At 31.9% G+C, this 22,031-nt stretch overlaps 1 protein-coding gene across 1 annotated transcript; it reads left to right on the forward strand.

The window, feature by feature from the left end:
• The first annotated feature begins 17,950 nt into the window (after positions 1-17,950).
• On the forward strand, positions 17,951-20,653 carry LOC123904231 (protein RKD5-like). Its single transcript, XM_045953919.1, has 4 exons — positions 17,951-18,281; positions 18,556-18,627; positions 19,191-19,403; positions 20,457-20,653. The coding sequence occupies exons 1-4, from the start codon at positions 17,951-17,953 to the stop codon at positions 20,651-20,653; spliced, it is 813 nt and encodes a 270-aa protein (XP_045809875.1).
• Positions 20,654-22,031: the final 1,378 nt, after the last annotated feature.

Here is a 22,031-nt window from a genome sequence, read left to right on the forward strand (position 1 = left end):
TGATCTAGGAGACACAATATTACTATACATAACCCTTTGGACTCTACTAATGAGATCCACAACCTCTGGTGCTAGGAAGTCAAACGTGTCAAACACAAATAAGATAAAAACATGTATGTTAGAGCACGCTTTCTCGTGTTATGCCACTTTGTTGGAAGCGGCTTTCAGGACTACCCGTCCAATTTAAATCGAGGAATATTTTTATTAATTTTTTTAAAATTTCAATTTTTTATATTCGAACAAGTCTCTAAATAATTGAGGCGGGTCATAATGTGAGTCTCACCATTTTATATGAAACTTATTTTTAAAGTGAATGACCCACGTTGATTTCAACTTATTAAAAAGTGGAGGTTAGAGAGTAATCAAAAGGTGTTACTAGCTAGTATTATTATTATTTTTTTGAAAATGCTAAACGGTTCCTCGGGGCACTGTTTAAGGAAACAAATATAGTAATATGACATTAGAGTTTGTGCGGTCAACATCTTCAAAGTCTAAAAAGTGTTTTTTTTTATTTAAAAATTTCCTTTTTTGATTTCCTTAACCGGTGCCCCCGGTTAGCATGACCCTATTTTTTTTTTTTGGTAAAATAAGTTTTTGGTCATATAAATGAGCCTGTTTGTTATAGATTTTTTTAAAAAATAGATTCTTATAGTGTTACATAATTTTATGTAAACTTTTTTACAAAGAAACTTTTTATAAAAGCTTCAAATGAAAATTTGGTTTGAATAATTATTCTTAAAATGTTATTTTAGGTATTTGATTGTTTTATCAAAACTTTTTTTGGATATCAAAATTTCGAAAAATCACTTAATTTTGAAGCTATTTAAAATAGATTTTCATAAAAATCATTTTTGAAATACACTTTTTAAAAAAATTGTGATTTTGACTATGTTTTGATCTTCAATAAAGTGTGTTTATATGATGTCAAAATTAGTGTTTCAATTTAGAAAAAACAAATATAAAAAAACTTGTAATATTTTGAAAAACGGTTTTAGAAAATCTATTTTAAAAAACACAGTGAAAAAAATCCATTTTTTTAAAGGTAAAACAAACAGGCCCAATATCTCGAATTTGGTTTTTAGTCCCTAAATTTTTTCAGCAACTTTTGGTTCCTCAAATACTTTTTATCACAACTTTGGTCCTACTTTTAATCAAACTTTTGTGTACTTTTACGTTTTTGAATGATTTTTTGTATTCAAGTTTATAATAATTTTTTTTTGATAAGATGTATTCATGTTTAGAATATTATAAGAACATTTCCCATAAAAATTTATAATTTTTTAACGTAAAATGAATTATTTATAAATTTTTATGTGCAAAAAACTAAAAAATTCATATTTAATTCATCTCTCATTAAAAAAAACAAACTTTTGCAAATGGTAAAAAAAATCATGGCATGAAATACTATAGGAACCAAAAGATGCTAAAATTTTTTATAGGGACTAAAAATAAAATTTATGTAGACCAAAAATATATTTAACTCATTTTTTATTCGGATAAATAAACAAATTAAAATGACAATATTACTATAAACTGACATATACAAGTGGATGTACAGGAAATCTGAATAAGAAGATAACTAATCAAATTAAATTTTTAACATTTTTCTGTCTATTAATTTGGAAATCTTTATTCGGTTGGTCATAAAATATCGTATTATTTACCATTTATCTTAACAAATCTATGGTATATACATTGACTACCATTTTTGATAAAACATTGACTTCCATTTTTGATAAACTTACCAAAAAAATCTGTTAAAAAATACGTAGCACACAGTATTTCGCGACCGTTTTATTTGTTAACTATTTTTTTTTTGAAGCAGTTTTTTTTTTTATCTAAAAAGGCAAAAAATCGTATTGCATTTTTGTGGTTTCAAACAAAAAAAAAAAACGGTAGAATTCTAGACACTAGACTACTTGTTTAAAAAAAGAAAAAAAAAATATTTTAGTCAAAGAAAACTCATATTGCATTTATAGTCGTTTGAAAAAATCATATAAAAAAAACTATAAAATATTGTTTTTGACTTTAGTCAAAAAAAATATTTGACCGAAAAACTTTAAATATTTTTTACCATAAAACATAGCATATCATCAACCATTACAAATACATCACTCACTCCCCAAATTTAAAACACAAATCCAATATTTTTCAATAGCTTTCATTTTCAACATGCAAAGCCCTAGCCATAACTCTCCCAAGAAATCAACAGCTTCCCCCAAAGAAACCATTCCACCCATTACGAGTTCTAAAGGACCCATGGAAGAGACACCGAAAATCGCTCAAGAGCTGAAAGTGGCCATGAACGTCAAGATTGGTTGTGGAGATTCGAAGGCTGTGGCAGCGAATATTTCGATGGTGGAGGTGATGGGAGTAGGACTCGATGACAGTCCAACTATACATTTAAAGAAGAGAAAGAATGACACTGAAGTGAAAGACATTGATCCTACTAAAAATCCAATTTGCCCTAGGTGTAATGGAGAGTTTTTAACGTGCAATGCTGCGATTGAGCACTTGCGAATTAACCCTAACTGTGCTTCTAGCGGTACCGCTAAGGCACCTCAACCTGATCTTGTCAAGGGTAAGACTAAAACCCAATTTTCAATTCTAACAGAAAATTGTTTATTTATGATATATTTTTGTCCTTTTTTTTTTATAAAGATTTAAATTTTTTTTTAATGAAGATTTATAATAGTTCTCTTTGGTTGTTGCTTAATTTTATGATATCAAACCATGTAGGCATTTTCTCTTTTGTAGCAAAAAGTAATTCATGTAGGCATTGAGACAAATTTTGTTTATTTATTGGTTTTTAATTTGACAATTTATTTTTCCTCCAAACGAATTCTTTTGAAATGAAAATATATTTTTAACTTAAACGAGTCCGGATTCATATTTCAAAAGGATTAATTTTTTTATTCTTGTTTTTTTTTCTTCTTCTAAGCATACAATTAATTGATATTTTATTTTATAGGCAAAATTAAGTTGTTATTTTATTGTAAAAAAAAATAAAATTGTTATTAAAAAATAAATTATGCAAATAATAATAATAATAAAAAAAAATGTTTTGCTGATTAATTTTGAATGTTTTTGTTTTGTTACTAGGTGCTAATGAGGTCCAGCCAATGGAGATAGAGGGGTCCTCTAATGCTGATGCTGCTGCTGTTGCTGTTGCTGTTGCTGCACTCAAGCCTGCTGAACGTAAGGGTTGTGGATTTGACTTGAATGAATTGCCTCCTCCTGAAGAAGATGATGCATGAATAATGTGTTCAACTTCTTATGATTTATTTTTGTTTTATGCATGGATTTTGGATGGTTGTAAGTTTTACTGTTTCCCTTCTCAGTTGAAGGGAGGGCTTCTGGTTTCTTTGTTTCTTGTTCGTTTCAATTTCAGTCTGTTCGTCGGTTGTTTTTCGGAGCATTGCTCCTTGTTTTTGTTTTTGTTTTAACTTTGCTTGATTCTGTTTAATTACTATGGATTTTATTCGTAATTCGCGTATTCTTATATATCTATTTTTTTTGGTGAATATTCTTATATATCTATTATTATGCCATTAAAAATCTCATTTTAATTTTAGTTCAAATAAAATGGATCAACCCAAAGAGACATTTCATAGGGTTGGTATACGAATATAGATTGCTTAGTATGCTCGCTCATTTGTTATTCCTTCTATGAGTGGGGAGATGCAACCTGTCATGTACTGGAGCCCCGTTACCAGATATGGTGGTTTATGATTTGGGTGGACTGATGTCTTGTGGTGGCACTTTTGTTGTTTTTATTTTTGTGTTTATCTTCACATTATATTTTCTTCTTTTGTGAGTACTAGTACTCCTCTTTGTATTGTTTTCGTAACCACTTTCTTTTTGTTCAATATATCTTTGCCATTCAATATTTTTAAATTTTTTTTTTTTACCTTTCCTCAAGTTTTCTCTCTATAATTCTTTACTTTTAACATGGTATCATCCGCCATTAAGACCCTCTTCCACCACCGTAATGAACTCTCTTCTTTTTGTTTAATATATCTTTGCCATTCAACTTTTTTATATTTTTTTACCTTTCCTCAAGTTTTCTCTCTATAATTCTTTACTTCATGGTATCATCCGCCATTACGACCCTCTCCACCACCGTAATGAACTCTCTAACCGTTTTTCTCCGCCATACATGATGCCTCCTCGTGTAGCTCCACCGAATCACGTCCTTGATTAGACAAGTCCTTTCTTCATTCATCCTAGTGACGGTTCCCTGTCACCGTTACTCCATCTCTCATCGGCTCTAACTATTTTTCTTGGTTGCTTTCCACGCGTAGAGCTATTGATGGAAAGATGAAGCTCGAATTGAATTCATAGTTGGAAGTCTCCCTACTCCTACTGATCCTTTTGGTCCTACATTTCGAGCTTGGAGTCGCCGTAACATGCTTATCCACGCTCAGATCATAAATTATGTATCTGAATCCATTGCTTAACCTATTGAGTTTATGGAGAATGCTATTGATGTTTGGAATGTCTTGAAAGAGACGTTTTCTAAAGGTGATTTGGTAAGAATATTTGTGAATTGCATTAAGAAATTTATGCTCTCAAGTCTCAAGCCGCATTCTCGTTCTATTACTGAGTTTTACTTCGATCTCAAGCTTCTATGGGCAGAATTTGAGATATTTCTTCTCCATGTTTAAGTCTCATATTCTCTTGATGGATATCCTCTACCTCCTATAAACAAGGTGTTCTCCTCTCTATGGTTATTCAGCAAGAAGAAGAGAATTTTGCTTATGCCACTCAACAGTTGAGCCAATTTCTCCAGAAAATCCACTATGTGACTCATTACCATGTTGCATGTATTTGAAACATAGCCCAGGTAGAGGGTTAATGTTAATTTCCCAGAAGTTCAGATCTTCAAATTAAATTTTAGGATAATCTAATGTTGATCGGGACAAATGGATAAATTCTAGAAGATCAAATCTAAATATTGTTTTCTTCTTGGGAACCAATCTTTGATATGGTTTTTTTTTATTTTTTACATTTTGTATTGCGGCTGCGGATACCATTGATTTTTATTTTTTTTTATAATTGATGGTGTTGGTTTATACTTTATATACTCTCCGGTCTTTAATACAAGAAGAATTTCACTTTTTAGATAAATTGAAATATTAATGTTAAGGACCGAAGAGAGTATATATATTTTTTTGCTAAGTTGACATAACCGATGGTGCTCTTAGAACTACATTGTATTACAAAATATATTCCTAAATCATATCCTTAAATACAAAATAAATCTTAAAATATATCTTTACTAGATTTCTAATAGGATTCCGGAAATATTATGAAGGATGTAGAATACCTTCCACATTTATAAATAGATAAATTTATGTACAATATTTATTGAAACCTTTGTACTAAGGATAATATCATCAATGACTTCATACTATCATACATTGATAATATCTCTGCTCCTACATTAAATTGATTTCTAATGTGTTATCTATTGTCCCATGTTACTAATAATATCATTCAATAATGATTAATCAATTTACCTTTCCTCAAGTTTTCTCTTTGTAATTCTTTACTTCAACAATATTTGGTCTATAAAATCTTTGCTTTTCGGGTTATTTACGTTTATGCTTCATTCTTAAAGTGAACTCATTCTTCAATACATGAAAACCTAACTGCATGAAGAGGCAAAAAATAAGGAAATGGAGAATAATGCTGCAGCAATGGCAGTGAGAAGGAAGCAAAAGATCGATGATGGAAAGTGAAAAAGTAAAAATAAAGAAGAAAGCCTTTCATGGATATACAAAGTGAGACCAAGAGACTCAAACAACATGAGAGAGAATTAGCAAGCAATTAGCATCTTTTTATAGTGTCATCAATTAGCATCTTTGCAAGTTGTAGACCAGCATCAAAACCTGTACAACTCTTCTAATTGGTCCTTTAACTTTTATAATTTTGCATTGATTTCAGCACCGGTACAACATAATTACGTAGATTTGTATGAAAAATAAATAGAAAATCAAAATATTGTTAAGGCTTAAGATTAAACTTGAGTCAAAAACGATTCAGGGCTTTCGACTTTACAAACTCAACTAAAACATATTAAAAATTTAATTGTCATACATAACATATATTTATAAATAGGCAAAAATACAACGGGTTATTTATCTTATTTATTTGTAACACTTTGATCCTTTATTTTTTATTTGTAACATATATGTCATTTATCTTTTATATTTGTAACACTTCATTCCTTTTTTTCATTTTTTATTTAAAAAATACTGATGTGACTTGCCACATCAGATAACTTTATTTTTTAAAATATATTTTTATTAAAAAAATAAAAAAAATGTTACAACCCAGAATTCATTATGAGTGTTCCATCATCTTGATCATGTTCTTCACCCATCTTCATCATAAACTTCATCATCTTCATTAAACAAAAATAAATTACAGCAAAAATACCTAAAAATAGCATGAATCTATGTATTTTGTTTACCTCATTTTCTTCTAAGTTCTAAAACTGAAATCCCTAATTTTCATTAAACCCTAAATTTACCAACCGTGAATGTTGTGTTTCATGCTTCAGAGCTCAAATTTTCTCTCTATCAATGGTATTTTAGTGTTGTATTCTTTTAATCTTACATTTGTTTTATTTTTCTGTAACATTTTAATCTTCCATCTGTGCTTAAGGTTTTAACATCTAAATTATGAAAATTTCTTAATATTGTGTGATTGTTAAAAGAAAATTTTTCTTTTAAGCTTTATCTTTGAGATGGGAAATGTTTCAAATTGATATAAACAAACCAATTAGTGTCAACATCTGATACATGATGGGGAAATAATATAATGTAGTTTAATGCATGTTAAATCCTCTAGACTAATGGATGGTTTTCTTGAATTGATTTTGATTTGTGGAATAATCAAATGTGAGCCATGTTAATGAGATGTGCTAAGAGCTCTAAATTATCTAGGGTATATTGAAAATTTGGGATTTCAATTTTAGAATTGGGGTTTTAATGAAGAATAACATGAAGATGATGAAGATTCATGATGTCTTGTTTTTTTGTTTTTTTTTTTTTTTACAATTTTAATTAGGTTTTTAAAACTTTTGAATTTCTTTATTCAATTATCTGATGTGGCAGTATTTTTTAATTAAAAAAAAATGAGAAAAATGACTGAAGTGTTACAAATATATAAGATAAATAATCTATATGTTACAAATAAAAGATAAATGATCAAAGTGTTACAAATAAATAAGATAAAGGATCCGTGATGTAACTTTTGTTAGAACTTGAAAGGAGAATGAGGGAAATTAACTATGAAAGAATGATGGAAATTGAGAGAGTAAATGGAGAATTATTATTGATCAAGGTTATGAGATTGTGTTACAAAATTACAATGACTAATGTGCTTATATACACATTCAATCTAACTAACTATGGTTATTCTAACTAACTCAATAGGTAGTTACTTACAACACAAGTAACAAACTAACTAACATTGTAACTAACTTCTTAGACTTGAATTATTGCTTCAATACTCCCCCTTAATTCAAGTTCTCCATGCTAAACACATTAAGCATTTTCCTCATGTCTTTGAACTTGTCAATCTTCAATGGCTTGGTAAGCACATCTGCTATCTGCATCTCTGTATTGTAGTAGCTAAGCTTGATCCTCCCTTTAGTGACTTGGTCTCTCAAAAAATGAAACTTAGTTTCAATATGCTTGCTTCTCCCATGAGCTATGGGATTCTTGAACAGATTTATGGTTGATTTGTTGTCAACCACAAATAAAAGATAAATGATCAAAGTGTTACAAATAAATAAGATAAAAGATCCGTAATGTAACTTTGCCTTATAAATAAATTGAACTATTTTGAAGCTTTTTTTTTGCCCAAAATTTTGAAACTTAAAGCCCTTATTTGGGTTGCTTGATACTTGAGCTGGCCGTGACTTGTGTGTGGTTTGCAAATATAAATGAACTATAATTGTGATAAGATGAGTGTTAATAACTGTTAAGGCAAATGCAATCTCTAATCTTTATTAGTCATAGGCAAGGCCTTATATAGTACATACAAAGTGGTTACAACAAACTAATCAACAAGCTAACAAACTTAACCAACTAACTTGGCCCTCAAGTAACCAACGCGCGCGCAGGCCTTAGCAGCTACGGTTGGCTCACACGCGTGCCTAGCTCGCCAATGAGCTTGCTTGCTGCATACACACTAACATAGCCTCTCCTAAACTGCATTCTGTACAAAGATTTAGTTTACATCTTCAATCTTACACAGGCCCAATACATCTCTGAACCTACAAAAAGCATCAAGACTCAAAGCCTTAGTCATGATATCAGCAACTTGCTCAAAGGATGAGCAATGCAGCAGCTGAACCTTCCCATCCTTGGTTAGATCCCTAAGAAAGTGAAACCTGACATCTATGTGCTTGCTTCTTCCATGCATCACTGGATTCCTTGATAGCTTAATTGAAGAGCTATTATCACAGAATATGGTGATGCATTCCTCTTTGCCTGCACAGATGTGAGCAAGGAGCCTAGACAACCAAATTGCTTGACAGGCACAGTTGGCTGCTGCTATAAACTCTGCCTCAGTGGTGGATAGTGTTACAATTGGTTGCTTCTTTGAGGACCATGACACTACCTTTGAACCAATCATAAACACATAACCTGATGTGCTTTTTCTATCATCTAAATCACCTGCATAATCAGAATCTGACCAGCCAGATAATTCTTCACCATTTCCTTTTTCATACCACAGACCATGGCTAATGGTACCCTTCAAATATCTGATGATTCTCTTGACTGCAGCAACATGGATCTCAGTTGGCCTCTCCATAAACCTTGCAACTAGGCAGACTGAAAAAGCTAAATCTGGTCTAGTAGCAAGCATATACATCAGACATCCAACCATCTGTTTGTAATTGGTAGCATCACAAGCTATTCCATCTTCATCTTTAACCAATTTGTTGCCTGACACAATTGGATTGCACACACCATTACAGTTTTCCATGTTGAACCTCTTGAGAATTTCACAAGCATACTTTTGTTGGGACATGAAAATTCCTTCTTTGGTCTGCTTTACTTCAACTCCAAGGAAGTACCTCATTTTTCCCAAATCAGTCATAGCAAAGTTCTTTTCCATGGATATTTTGAATTCATCAAACAGTTTTTGGTCATTACCAGTAAAAATCAGATCATCAACATACAAACTCACAATGATTACTTTACTTTCTGCTTCTTTCTTTACAAAGAGAGTGTGTTCATGAGCACATTTCATGAAGCCTTCCTTGCAAAAATAGGCTTCTATTTTGCTATACCAAGCTCTAGGGGCTTGCTTCAATCCATAGAGAGACTTTTTCAACTTGTAAACCATATCTTTCCCTGCTTTCTGATAGCCTAAAGGTTGTTCAACATACACTTCCTCATCCAGCTCACCATGTAAGAAAGCACTTTTTACATCAAGTTGAAATACACACCAATTTCTAGCTGCAGCTATAGCCAACAAGGTTCTAATAGTATCCCATCTAGCCACAGGAGCAAAGACTTCATTGTAATCAATGCCCTGCTGCTGAGTATATCCCTTTGCCACCAATCTTGCTTTGTATTTATCTATCTTTCCCTGTTCATTATACTTTGTTTTATAGATCCATTTGACTCCAATTTTCTTAGCTCCTGAAGGAAGATGTGTTAATTCCCAAGTATCATTACTTTCAATAGTTGTAATTTCAGTATCCATGGCTTGCCTCCAGACATCATGCTTTGCAGCATCATTGTATGATATAGGATCTTCACTTGGACTGAAAAAAGCTTGACTGTTGCTGCTTTCTCCAATCTCAATGTCACCTGTTTCATAATCATTCAAGTAGTCAGGCCTCTTTGAAACTCTTTTGCCCAATGGATTTTCATTGTTTCCATCTTCCTCTTCTGAATCAGACACAACTAGATTCATCTCTTCACTCTGAGAATTGCTGGCTTGTTCTTCAGCATCATTGTCTGTCTCATTTGCATAACTTGTGGAAGGGATTTCAACATCATCACAGTCAACTATCTGTTTCATCTTGTTGGAATTCTCAGTATTCTTATCATCCCAATTCCACTGTTTGCTTTCATCAAACTTGGCATCTTTGCTGACAACAATTCTCTTTTTAACTAGATCATACAACTTGTAAGCCTTAGATTCTTCACTTAAGCCTAAGTGAATACAGACTGTACTTTTGTCATCTAACTTCTTTCTCAAGTTATCTGGAACATGTACATAAGCAATACATCCAAACACTTTGAAATGGCTTACAGATGGTTTAATCCCACTCCAAGCTTCTTCAGGAGTCACATCTTTGACTGCAAAAGTGGGAGATCTGTTGAGTATGTGAGCAGCCCAATTCACAGCTTCAGGCCAAAAACTTTTTGGAACATTCTTTTCACTGATCATACATCTAACCATATTCATAATGGTTTTATTCTTCCTCTCAGAGACTCCATTCTGATGTGGAGTGTAGGCTGCTATAAGCTGTCTTCTTATGCCATGAGTGTCACAAAATTCATTGAAAACTGATGAGGTATACTCACCTCCCCTATCTGTTCTAAAGCATTGAATGACTTGCTTACATTCATTCTCAACTAGTGCTTTGCACTTCTTAAACATGGTTAGGGCCTCAGATTTCTCATACATGAAGTAAATCCATGTCTTTCTGCTCATGTCATCTGTAAAGGTAATGAAATATCTTTTCTTTCCATTTGACTCAGGACTAATTGGTCCACATATATCAGAATGAATCAGTTCTAACTTTGTGCTAGCTCTCCATGAACTTTTCTTAGGTGCAGATTGTTTTTGTTGTTTACCTTTCATACAGTTTGTACATTTTTCATTTGATTCCTTCAACTTAGGTAAACCAATAACCATTTGCTTTTGAGTCAGTATATTCATACCTTTGAAGCTCAAGTGGCCATATCTCTGATGCCATAGGGTAGAGTCATCAGCTCCTGAGATCTTCATACATTGAGGGACTATGACAGGTGCTTTGATCACAAACATTCTATTGAAAGTCATTGTTGTGGCCATGATCAAGCCCTTTTCATCATGAAACACTTTGCAGGTATCATCTTTGAATATAATTGTCAAATTCTTTTGTTGCAACTACCAATACTCAATAGGTTGTTCTTCAAACCAAGCAAATAATACACACTTGTGAGAGTTTGAACAAAACCTTTGATGTACAGCTTCAAATTACCCTTACCTTCAACAGCCATTTTTGAGTCATCACCCCAATTTCACTGAGTCTTTGAATGTGTCATCAAAGTCAAACAACCAGTTCTTGTTTCCCACCATGTGGTTGCTACAACCTGAATCCAAGAACCACAATTCCAGCTTATCATCAGACTCAATTGAGTTGTTGACTGTAGTTTCTTGAGCCATCAAAAGAATTTCTTTTGTTTCATCAAATTGTGCATAGTTGGCATGATCTTCTTCCCAACTTTGGGCAATCAGCTTGATAGTGACCAAGTTTATGACATTTATAGCATTCTACTGATTCTTTATTAATGCTAGCACCTCTTCCCCCTCTTCCTCTAGCCCTACCACGGCCTCTGCTGTAAGAACCTTCACCTCTACCACCATTGTAGCCTCTTCCACCATTAGAGACCTTGAGGATCTGTTCTTGCTCATCTTTCTGACTCCTCATTCTTTGTTCTTGAATAAGTAAACTGCTCTGCAGGTCATCAACTGTCATGGTTGTTGTATCATTAGATTCTTCTATTGAACAAGCAATATAGTTGAATCTAGATCTAGATGTCAAAGATCTCAAGATCTTTTCAACAATCATAGACTATGTCACAGTCTCACCATGACTACTCATCTTGTTTGCAATGCACAGAGTTCTTGAGAAATATTCCTCAATGGATTCACCAATCTTCATGTTGAGGGTTTCAAAATCCTTCCTCAAAGCTTGAAGTTGTGCTCTCTTCACTTTGGTGGATCCTTGATACTTCTGTCGCATTGAGTCCCATATTTCTTTAGCTGTACCTCTTGCAAGAATGGTTTCAAGGATTGATCTATCAATGGCTTGAAATAAGAAGTTCTTCGCCTTCAAATCATTCAATTTGCTCTCATGTGCACGTTGAATCTGTTCTTGTGATGCTCCAGCAGGAGCAACAAACACACCATCTTCAATGAGATTCCAATACTCTTTGGATCTCAGCAGATTTTCCATTAGCATCGACCAGTGATCATAATGTCCATCAAAGCGAGGGATGGATGGTTGCAGGTAACTGCTTGATTCCGCCATGGAATCTTCAAGCAAGAAACGAAAAACGATAAATCTTTGTAACTGCGGTTAGGAATCAAAGGATTGGATCGTTTTGGAGGTAAACTGATACCAAATGTTAAGGCAAATGCAATCTCTAATCTTTATTAGTCATAGGCAAGGCCTTATATAGTACATACAAAGTGGTTACAACAAACTAATCAACAAGCTAACAAACTTAACCAACTAACTTGGCCCTCAAGTAACCAACGCGCGCGCAGGCCTTAGCAGCTGCGGTTGGCTCACACGCGTGCCTAGCTCGCCAATGAGCTTGCTTGCTGCATACACACTAACAATAACACTTTCTTTGAACATTTCCTTTAACATTCACTTTGTAAAACTCATGTGAATCAGACCCAACCCTATTGTACGTGCCACATATGGGTCACTGCTCAGGACCTCATAATAATAGGGGTCACTTTTTTATTTATATTTATAAAGATAGTAGTAATATGGTAAATAGGGATTAAAAAACATAAAAGATCTTATCAAATAAGAGACCCAAATTCGGTTCCGTATGTCTCTCTATAACAAAAAAGAAAGTACAGAAATATATTGATTAGAATATAATTTTTTTTATTTCTGATTAGAATATGATCCGATTGGTGCATAGGATAGAAAGACATGATATGATAAAACAATCCTATCATATTCAAATCATTTGTTTGGTGCACTAATCAAAAAAGATAAAATAAACTTATTATTTATCCTATCCTATTTAGTCTTTATTATTTTTATCCTTATTTTAAGCTAAGTTAGCAACACAATAGGATATGCTAATCATGTGTCGCTCTCCTTCACTTCGATTCTCCTTGAGAGCATTTTCATGATTTTTTTATTCTTTACTTTTTGGTACATATTTTGCTGCATATACTGTATTATTATGTTATTAATATATCTTACTAGGGTTCGTTTGGTGCGCATGATAGGATAGTGACAGAATATGATATAACACAGGATAAGGATATGATATGATATCAACAGGATAACAATTATCCTCAGTTATCCTATCATGTGTTTGGTGCACACATGATAACAAACATGATAACTATTATATCATATTTTTAAGGCTAAATTGCACTTTTGGCCCCCTAAATTTCAGAAAGTTGCGGTTTTGGTCCCCTATGTTTCAAAATAGCACTTAAGTGACTTGGCTGCCACATCAGTTTTTTTTTTTCTATCTAATAATTAAAATAAAAAAAATAAAAAGGAGAGGAAGGTGAAGGAATAGGAAAAAAACAAAAGGAATGAATGAATGCAGGATATTTCATCTCGTCTGATTTCCTTCTCTCCAATTTTGTGGGGGAAAAGAAAGAAAAAACAAAAGGAGGATAAATAAATGTTATGAATGAATGCAGGATATAAAGAATGGAAAGTGAAAGGTGAATGAATAGGAAACAAAATCATAAAAATATGTTTATACTATAGGAGGAATGTGAAAGGTATAGTGACTGAGACAAATAACTTTGGTGAGGGATCAAAGAACCTGTTCTGTCGGTGTAGTGACTAACAAACAATTACATTTTTTCTTTAACGGCAAAAAATTTCGTTAATAAAAAAATGAAACAGAGTATAAGTTGTCAAATTTTGATGCTAGTCAAACTATATCCTGAATCAATTGCTGGCAAAATTTTAGCAACAAAACAAACATGGCATAAGCCTACAACCAACACTAAAACAAGCTAATGAAAACACGGCTGCAATGGAAGAGAAGGAAACAATTGGAGAGCAGGACATGAGTGGAATTAGAGCAGATGTAGATGAAAATGGGAGAGGTGACGAAGGTTGAGGTTCATCAAAATGAAGTTGATTAGGTTGAATGAGTGGAATCACATGGCTTTTTCCTCTCCTTTTTTTATTTTTATTATTTTTTATTTTAATTATTAGATGAAAAAAAAGTTGACGTGGCAGCTGAGTCACTTAAGTGACTTGTCACGTCAGTATTGACTTGGTTAAAATTGACCTTTTGCAAAAAGGGGTCAAGATAAGGGGCCAGAAGTGCTATTTTGAAACATAGGAGGCCAAAATCGCAAGTTTCTGAAACTTAGGGGGCCAAAAGTGTAATTTAGCCTATTTTTAATACATACTTGCTCATAATAATATGATAAAATATATAACATATTTAAATTACAAAATTACCCTTGTAAAACAATTGTTAGTTTTTTTAAAATTATTTATTAATACTTTCAATTTTATAAATAAAAAATATAAATAAGTAATCAAATAGTTTATATAATTTTAAATAAAAATCATGAGAAAATAATCAAGTTTAATTTTTTATATGAATCATGATCAAATAAATAACTCCATGATATATACATGTTAGATAAGCTAAATAAATATGTGATATATCTCATACGTAAATAATAAAACTACCATTGCAAAAAGATTATATTTAATTTGTTATAAAATTTAAATTAATATCCCTATTTTATAATTTTTTAGTAATTACTTTACTTTAAAATATTGTAATTTTAGTAGAATTTTGAATTTTTAGATTATATAAATTACAATTACCCTTGTGAGAAAATCGCATATATACTTAAAAATTAATTATTTTATTATTAATTTACTATCAAATTATTTTATTATTTATATTTTATTAATTTTCATTTTTATTTTAAAATATATTTTATAGAATAAATCGATAATTTTTTTCTTATCCTATCCTACTGGTAAGCTCAAATTCAGGATAAGAATTTTAACTAGGGAGACATGATAGGATAAACTTCAGGATTAATTTATCATATCCTGCCATCTCACCAAACACTGGATTAAGACAGGATATGATACAGTTATCCTATCATGTCTCTTATCCTGCGCACAAAACGGGCCCGTAATATGTATTACTATTGATCGTACGGGTTGCTCGATTGTTATTATTTTATAATGAATATTCATTATTATTGTTTATTTTTTATTATAATTCGTACCAAAAAATAGATATTATAGTTACAGCAATTTAATTGATTCTTTTTCTCAAAAAATAATTTAATTGATTCTAAGTATATTTTATTATTGTCGACAAAATATTATTTGTGTCATATTGTTTGCACATATTTATGGGTTGTCGTAATAGTACTCGTCTTGCATTTGACAAGTCTTTGATAGGATAATTTAACTACGGTTTGATAAAAAAAAATTGACAATAATGTACTGGAAAAAAAATTGACGATATATTATTGTTGATTTCTTGCTACTTATGTTTATGAAATTTTTAATTCATGTTAATTTAATATTTTCATGTCATTGCATATTTTATTTTAATTAAAAATATAAAATTGTTTTTTTAATAATTTTTTTTACAAGAATAATGTTTTTATTTAAATAAATGATGTATCTTATCATGTCAATATCAAGTGTGCGTCAAACACAAGATAGAATAAAATAATAATATTATTTTTTTTATTCTGTGTGCACTAAACACATGATAAGATAAGTGTTTATCATGTCACTATCCCATCCTATCATTACTCAGCTTTTTATCTTATCATGTCGCTATCCTATCCTGTAAACCAAACATTATTTCTTTATGCTATTTATTATTTTTAAGATTGGTCTTCATGCGCGTTTCAATGTCACATATGAAATCTATTTTTAAAAAGTGGCCGATGTTGGAGAGTGTTAGAAAAAGGATGTTGCTAGCACTCTTGGACAAGAAGATAATTAAATTTTTAATATTTTTCTAAGGACGTTGGCTCTCTCTCTCTCAGCAGTCGGCTTCGCTCTAAATCCTAATTTATTCTTTTTCTTCATCCATCAATAAGGGTGGTTGCACGAACCATTTCGGCATTTTTTGGTAAATTCAACGTATTGTTTTTTGCAAAATTGTAACACTTCTTTGACCATTAATAGCAATGTGGTGGATGCACTACAAGACTTATGAGTGAATGATGTTCTATTCAAAGTTATCATTTTTGGATAGAGGTTGTTATTAGCGAGATTACCGATTCATAAGGCTTTGGAGAGAAAAGGAATTATTAGTAATCCGCGCGAACTTTGTTGTGCCTTTTGTTTTAGAGAAAAAAAGACATCGATCATTTATTTTTTAATTGTTCTCTTTCAATTCAAGTGTGGAAGAAAGTATAAGAATGGCTGGACGTGAATTTTATAACTTTTGAGGAAGTATGGAAGCATTTCACTACTTTTAGTGCTTTGGTGAAGAGTAAGAGTCTTGTTAAAGCTCGTCATGTCATTTGGCTAGAAACCACCTGGAGTATATGGCGAACTCGAAACAACATTATGTTTCGTGGAGATGTGTTTAATTTGGCTTCACTTGTTGATCATATTATTTTTATTTCTTGGGTTTGGTTTGTAAGTCGAATAGAACTTAATTCCTCCTTTGTGTAACGATCCATTAGCTTGTATTCTAAGCATCTAATGATTTTCGTACTTTTTGTAAGGTTGAGTGTCATTTGTACTCCTTTTAATTCAATCTTTTTACTTATAAAAAAAAAAAAAAAAAAGAGGGGTGGTTTTTGGGTCAATTTTTGACCCAAAATCACTCATCTAAGTTGTTTTTCCTTTTTTTCCATTTAAATAAGTGGTTTTGACATATTTGTTTGACACTTTGATTTGATTTTCCGTATTTTGTTGTCCCGCCTTTGTGCGGTGTATTGTTTTGTCCCGTCTTTGTGCGGTGTTTATTTTTTTCAGGTTCAAGGATTAATTTCGATCTAGTGCAGATTCAATCAATGTCGACTTTGGTGTCATCAACGCTACAGATCCGGAGACATGAATATTCCGGATACTTCAATATAGTCGTATTTAAATTTGTAGGCATATGCAATTTACCGTTTTATGCTATTAACATGGATACTGTGAGTTTGTTCGCAGATTTATCTTTTTTGTTTTTAGCGACTTTGAATTTGTATTGCATCGATGTACTATATCAATTGGAATGAATGAATAGTGTTTATTTTAAGGAAAAAAAAATTCTGTCAATTAATTAGAAAATCTTTATTCGGCTGGTCATAAAAATCGTGGTATTTATCTCAAAAAATAAATAAATATCGTGGTGTTTACTATTTGTCCTAACAAATCTAGTGGTATATTGTATGCACCTTTTTTTCTTAATGATAAAACATTGACTACCATTTTTTTAGGTAACTTTTGAATACCATTTGAACTTAACAAAAATATCCCGTCAAAATAATAAAAAAAATAAAACTTTACTAAAATGCATAGTACACTGTATTTCGCCACCCTTTTTTAATCAAAGAAAGACACAAAATCGTACGTATTGCATTTATCGTCGCATCGTTTGACAAATCTTTACTTAGGCACCCTAAAGAAAACCATGATAAATAGTTAAATATATCATTCACTATCTGTAAGTTTTAGCGCTCAACTAACAAAAAAAAATATTGAAATTGTTAAGCCAAATGTCATGACCGAGATTCGAACTTCATCTCACTCACTTATATATGTATGAATTTAAGACAACTTTGTCATTTTATCTATGTAAAAAAAAATAAATACATCACCCACACTTCGAATTTAAAACACAAATCCATCCTCTCCATTATCTTTCATATATTTACTTTATTTTCAACATGGAAAGCCCTAACCCTAACTCTTCACCCTAACTCTTCCAAGAATTCAACATCTTCCCTTAAAGAAACCAATCCACCCTTTAAGAGTTTTAAGAGATCCATGGAAGAAGATTCCCTGAAAATCGCTCTTGAAGTGTTGGAAGAGCTGAAAATGGGCAAGAACGAGATTGGCCGTGGAGATTCAAAGGTTGTGGTGGCAAATAGTTCGATGGTGGAGGTGATGGGAGGAGTTCTAAACAACGGTCAATCTATAAAGAAGAAAAAGAATAACATTGAAGTGAAAGACATTTATCCCTTGAAATATCCAATCTGCCCTAAGTGTAAAGGAGAGTTTTTCACATTTAGTGCTGTAATTGAACACTTGCTAAAAAACCCTAATTGTGCTTCTTGTGGTACCTCTAACCCACATCAACTTGTTGATCTTAACAAGGGTAAGACTGAAACCCAATTTTCTAAGGATGAATTTAATTTGATAATTTTTTTCCTCCAAGTCAGCCCGGATTCATATTTTTAAAAGGATTAGTTTTTCTTTTTGCTAAGCATACAATTGATATTTTATTTTATACGCAAAATTAAGTTGTCGTTTTATCGTCAAAAAAATAAAATTGTCATTCAAAAAAAAAATTATGCAAATAATTTTTGTGGGTATAATTAAACTAAGAACAAATAATTTTTGCTGATTAATTTTGAATGTTTTTCTTGTAGGTGCTGATGAGGTCCAGCAAATGGAGATAGAGGGGTCCTCTAATGCTGCTGCTGCACCCAAGCCTGCTGAATGTAAGCCTTATGGGTTCAACTTCTTATGATTTATATTTTGTGTTTGCGATTTATTTTTGTTTTATGGGTTTTGGATTTGAGTACTAGAATTAAAGTTGAATGAATAAAAAAGTTGTAAATAGATTCAATTATCGTTTCCATTGCAGCTTCTTATCAAACAATAATAAAACTATCCTTTTGAAAAATGGTTTTTTATTTTTTTTATAAGAGTTCTAGCAATCTTTGCACCCAATATGAGGTTAGCAGAACTCATCAATTTGTTAGTGTCGTAGCGGATAGCGATTTATGTGGTTGGTAGGAACAAATATTTATGTGTGTGGTCTAAATTGAATACTATGGATTAAGATTCACTGCTGTAATTACACACAGTTTTCAATCACAGCAATTTATCTTAGATCAGACGGTTTATATTGAAAACTGTATTTTTAAGTAAAAACATTCTCAGCTGTTAAATTTAAATCGGATGGTTCTAATTGATTACTGCGTCCTGCGGTTATTGCAGGATATCCTTTTCCGAATACTATCAATGATAGGTTGATAAAATGAGTACTGTTTGCATGCAGGTTTTGTAGGAAAGAAAAAGAGGGCAACAAGGGACCATGTTGCAAAAATTACTGTATCGGATTTGGTCAAGTACTTTGATATGCCACTTTTAGAAGCCTCAAAGAAACTAAATGTTGGCACTACTGTTCTCAAAAGAAGGTGCAGAGAATTGGGTCTTCCCCGCTGGCCTCACAGGAAGATCAAATCACTTGATACTCTCATTCATGATCTTCATCAGGTTCAAATACTTCACTTTTTTTTTGTTTATTTGTTTACATGATTGTCATTTTTAATGTGATTGCATCCTGCATTATAGTATTTGGTTGAAATATAAACATGAAAAATATAGTATTTGAGTCAGCTGCTTGCTTCCTGTATTTTATGTACTTTTGTTGTCTATATTCTAACTTCTAAGTATGTGTTTGGTTGAGCTGCGAGTTTTATAAATCATGGCAGTACTATGATTTTGTTGAAGCTACAAAGAGTAACTTCTGCAAAAATCAAAGTTGTTCACCGTGTTTCGGTCCATCTCATCACCAATCCAAACATGCACACTAAGCCTATATCTGTTAAATATTGAAAATTCTCCAAGGATGAGATTATTGATGGGTCACGAGGGGGATCTTTGTTGGGTTGGATCAACAAATTGAGCCTTGCGCAAAACCACACAAGTGATTCTAACACCACATTTTTACCTAAAACCTTGCATTAGGTTTATGGGTCCTCTAACTTATATTTTGCTTAATTTCAAACTAATATGTAGAACTTAACTCATACTTGATATATGTCAACAATTATAGATAGCTGGTAGAACAAGTTATTCATCTTTCATATTCCCGCTCATTCACAACTATCTCATTAGTTGTTTAGTAGTTATATGGTGTTAGTGGGATCATATAGATTGCTTAGTATGCACACTCACTTCTGGTGGTCTTGGTGAGAGATGGACTTACCTTTTTCCTTCTTTTCTAAATTTATGCTCTTTCTCTCTTTTCTGGCCGTCTGGTGTTTTGGGGCCGGTGGCCGGGCTAATCCGGAGGCACCTTAGGAGTTTTCTATCTTTATTTTCATTGTACTTTTTTTGTTTTGTTTTCGAGGACTTTGTACCCTTTTGTGGGCTCTTTGGTATATCATTTCTATCCTTTTCTTATATATATAGTTATATTTGCCATTCATTGTTATTCATTTTTAAAGTGAAATCTTTGCTTTTGGGGTTATTTACTTTTATGCTTCATTCTTAAAGTGAACTCATTCCACACATGAAAACGGACCTAACTCCTAACTACAGGAAGAGGCAGCACATAAGGAAATGAAGAATAAAGCTGCAGCAATGGCAGTGAGAAAGAAGCAAAAGATGGTGGAAAGTGAAAAAGAAAGGATAGAGAAGAAGCCATTCATTGCCATCAAAAGTGAGACCAGGAGATTGAGACAATATGTTTTCAAGAGAAGGTACCATGCTAGAGTTATGGAAAAACAGAATTAGCACCTTTTTAGAGTCATCAAACATGGAGAGAAACAAAGCCACATTTTGGAAGTTGTAGACCAGTATCAAAACTCATTCTAACTGGTCATCATTGACTTTTTATAATTTTTCTTTGACTTGTATGTGGTTTGCAATGTCTCTATGGTCAACCTATAGTACTATCTCTGAAGTTTATTTGGGTTTGTGATGAGTGGTATGACATAAACACTTTTCTATGTGTTTGGAAGAGCTTATGATATATCATGAGTTGTTTTTGATTTATTTTCTTATACAATATGTTTCTTTATTTCTTATTAGTCGCAATTACCTTTCAAAGTTGTGGTGGTATTTTTAGGGATTATAGTGCTTACTTTATGAGGTTGTTTTACTATAAACATTGTTAATAACACTTCTTTCAATGCTTTGTTAATTGGTGCTATGATGGCCATTGAATACCTCTAACAAAGGTTAGCATTTTCTCTGTGGTTGGAGAGGAACTCTCTTATTTTATTTTTAAAATTTCTGAAAAATGTTCTCTCACAACTTAAAAATAGATGTTTTGATGATTGCATTGACATTAACATTAAGATGTATTATTTTAGTTCTCGTATTTATTGTGAGGGTAACCACTACGTGCTCATAAGAAAATTGCTTATTTTGGTAACATAAGAAAATTTTATTGCTTCGTAAGTTAATCCATTAAACATTAAATGATGATCCCACTATTTTTGTGAATTGTTAGAAGTATTGGTGAAAACTAGAAAGTTTATTCAATACTATATTGTATGTTTATTCATGTAATTAGTTTAAATTTTGCTTTTCGGGGTCCTAGACAACCTAGTAAATATCACATAAAATTCACATATACAATTGTAAGGTTTTTAGTTTGAATTCGAGTATATATGTTCAAGCTAACCTAATAATATCGATATTGATATATCGTTTTGTAATCAACATTGTTTGGTAGGTTATGCTAGTTTCTAAAATTATGGCCTATGAACCTCCTAATTGGAACTCTTTTTTTTTTTTTTACTAAATAAATGTATTCATTCAAATTGATAAAAGTACATCGATGCAATACAAATTCAAAATTGCTAAATATAAAAAGGAGGAATATGCCAACAAACTCACATCATCCGTATTAATAGCATAAAACGGCATATTGCATAAGTTTATATATTTGACTATATTGAAGTTTCCGGAATATCCATGCTTCCGGATCTGTAGTGTTGATGGCACAAAAGTCATTGATTGATCTGCACTGAATCAACTTTAATCTTTTAACCTGAAACAAATGAACACCGTACCAAGACGGGATAACAATACTTCGCACTAAGACGGACAAATCAAAACAAAGATGATGAAATCACAAAAACAAACAAAAGAAATACTATATATA

The sequence above is a fragment of the Trifolium pratense genome, linkage group LG2 (assembly GCF_020283565.1).
Source record: "Trifolium pratense cultivar HEN17-A07 linkage group LG2, ARS_RC_1.1, whole genome shotgun sequence".
NCBI lineage: Eukaryota > Viridiplantae > Streptophyta > Magnoliopsida > Fabales > Fabaceae > Trifolium > Trifolium pratense.

Excerpts from the sequence above, each read along its gene's own strand:
- LOC123904231 (XM_045953919.1), top strand. The coding sequence starts at position 17,951 with ATGGAAGAAGATTCCCTGAAAATCGCTCTTGAAGTGTTGGAAGAGCTG. Across the intron at positions 18,282-18,555 it reads ACTTGTTGATCTTAACAAGG|GTGCTGATGAGGTCCAGCAA; the intron begins GTAAGACTGAAA and ends TTTTTCTTGTAG. Across the intron at positions 18,628-19,190 it reads TGCACCCAAGCCTGCTGAAT|GTTTTGTAGGAAAGAAAAAG; the intron begins GTAAGCCTTATG and ends GTTTGCATGCAG.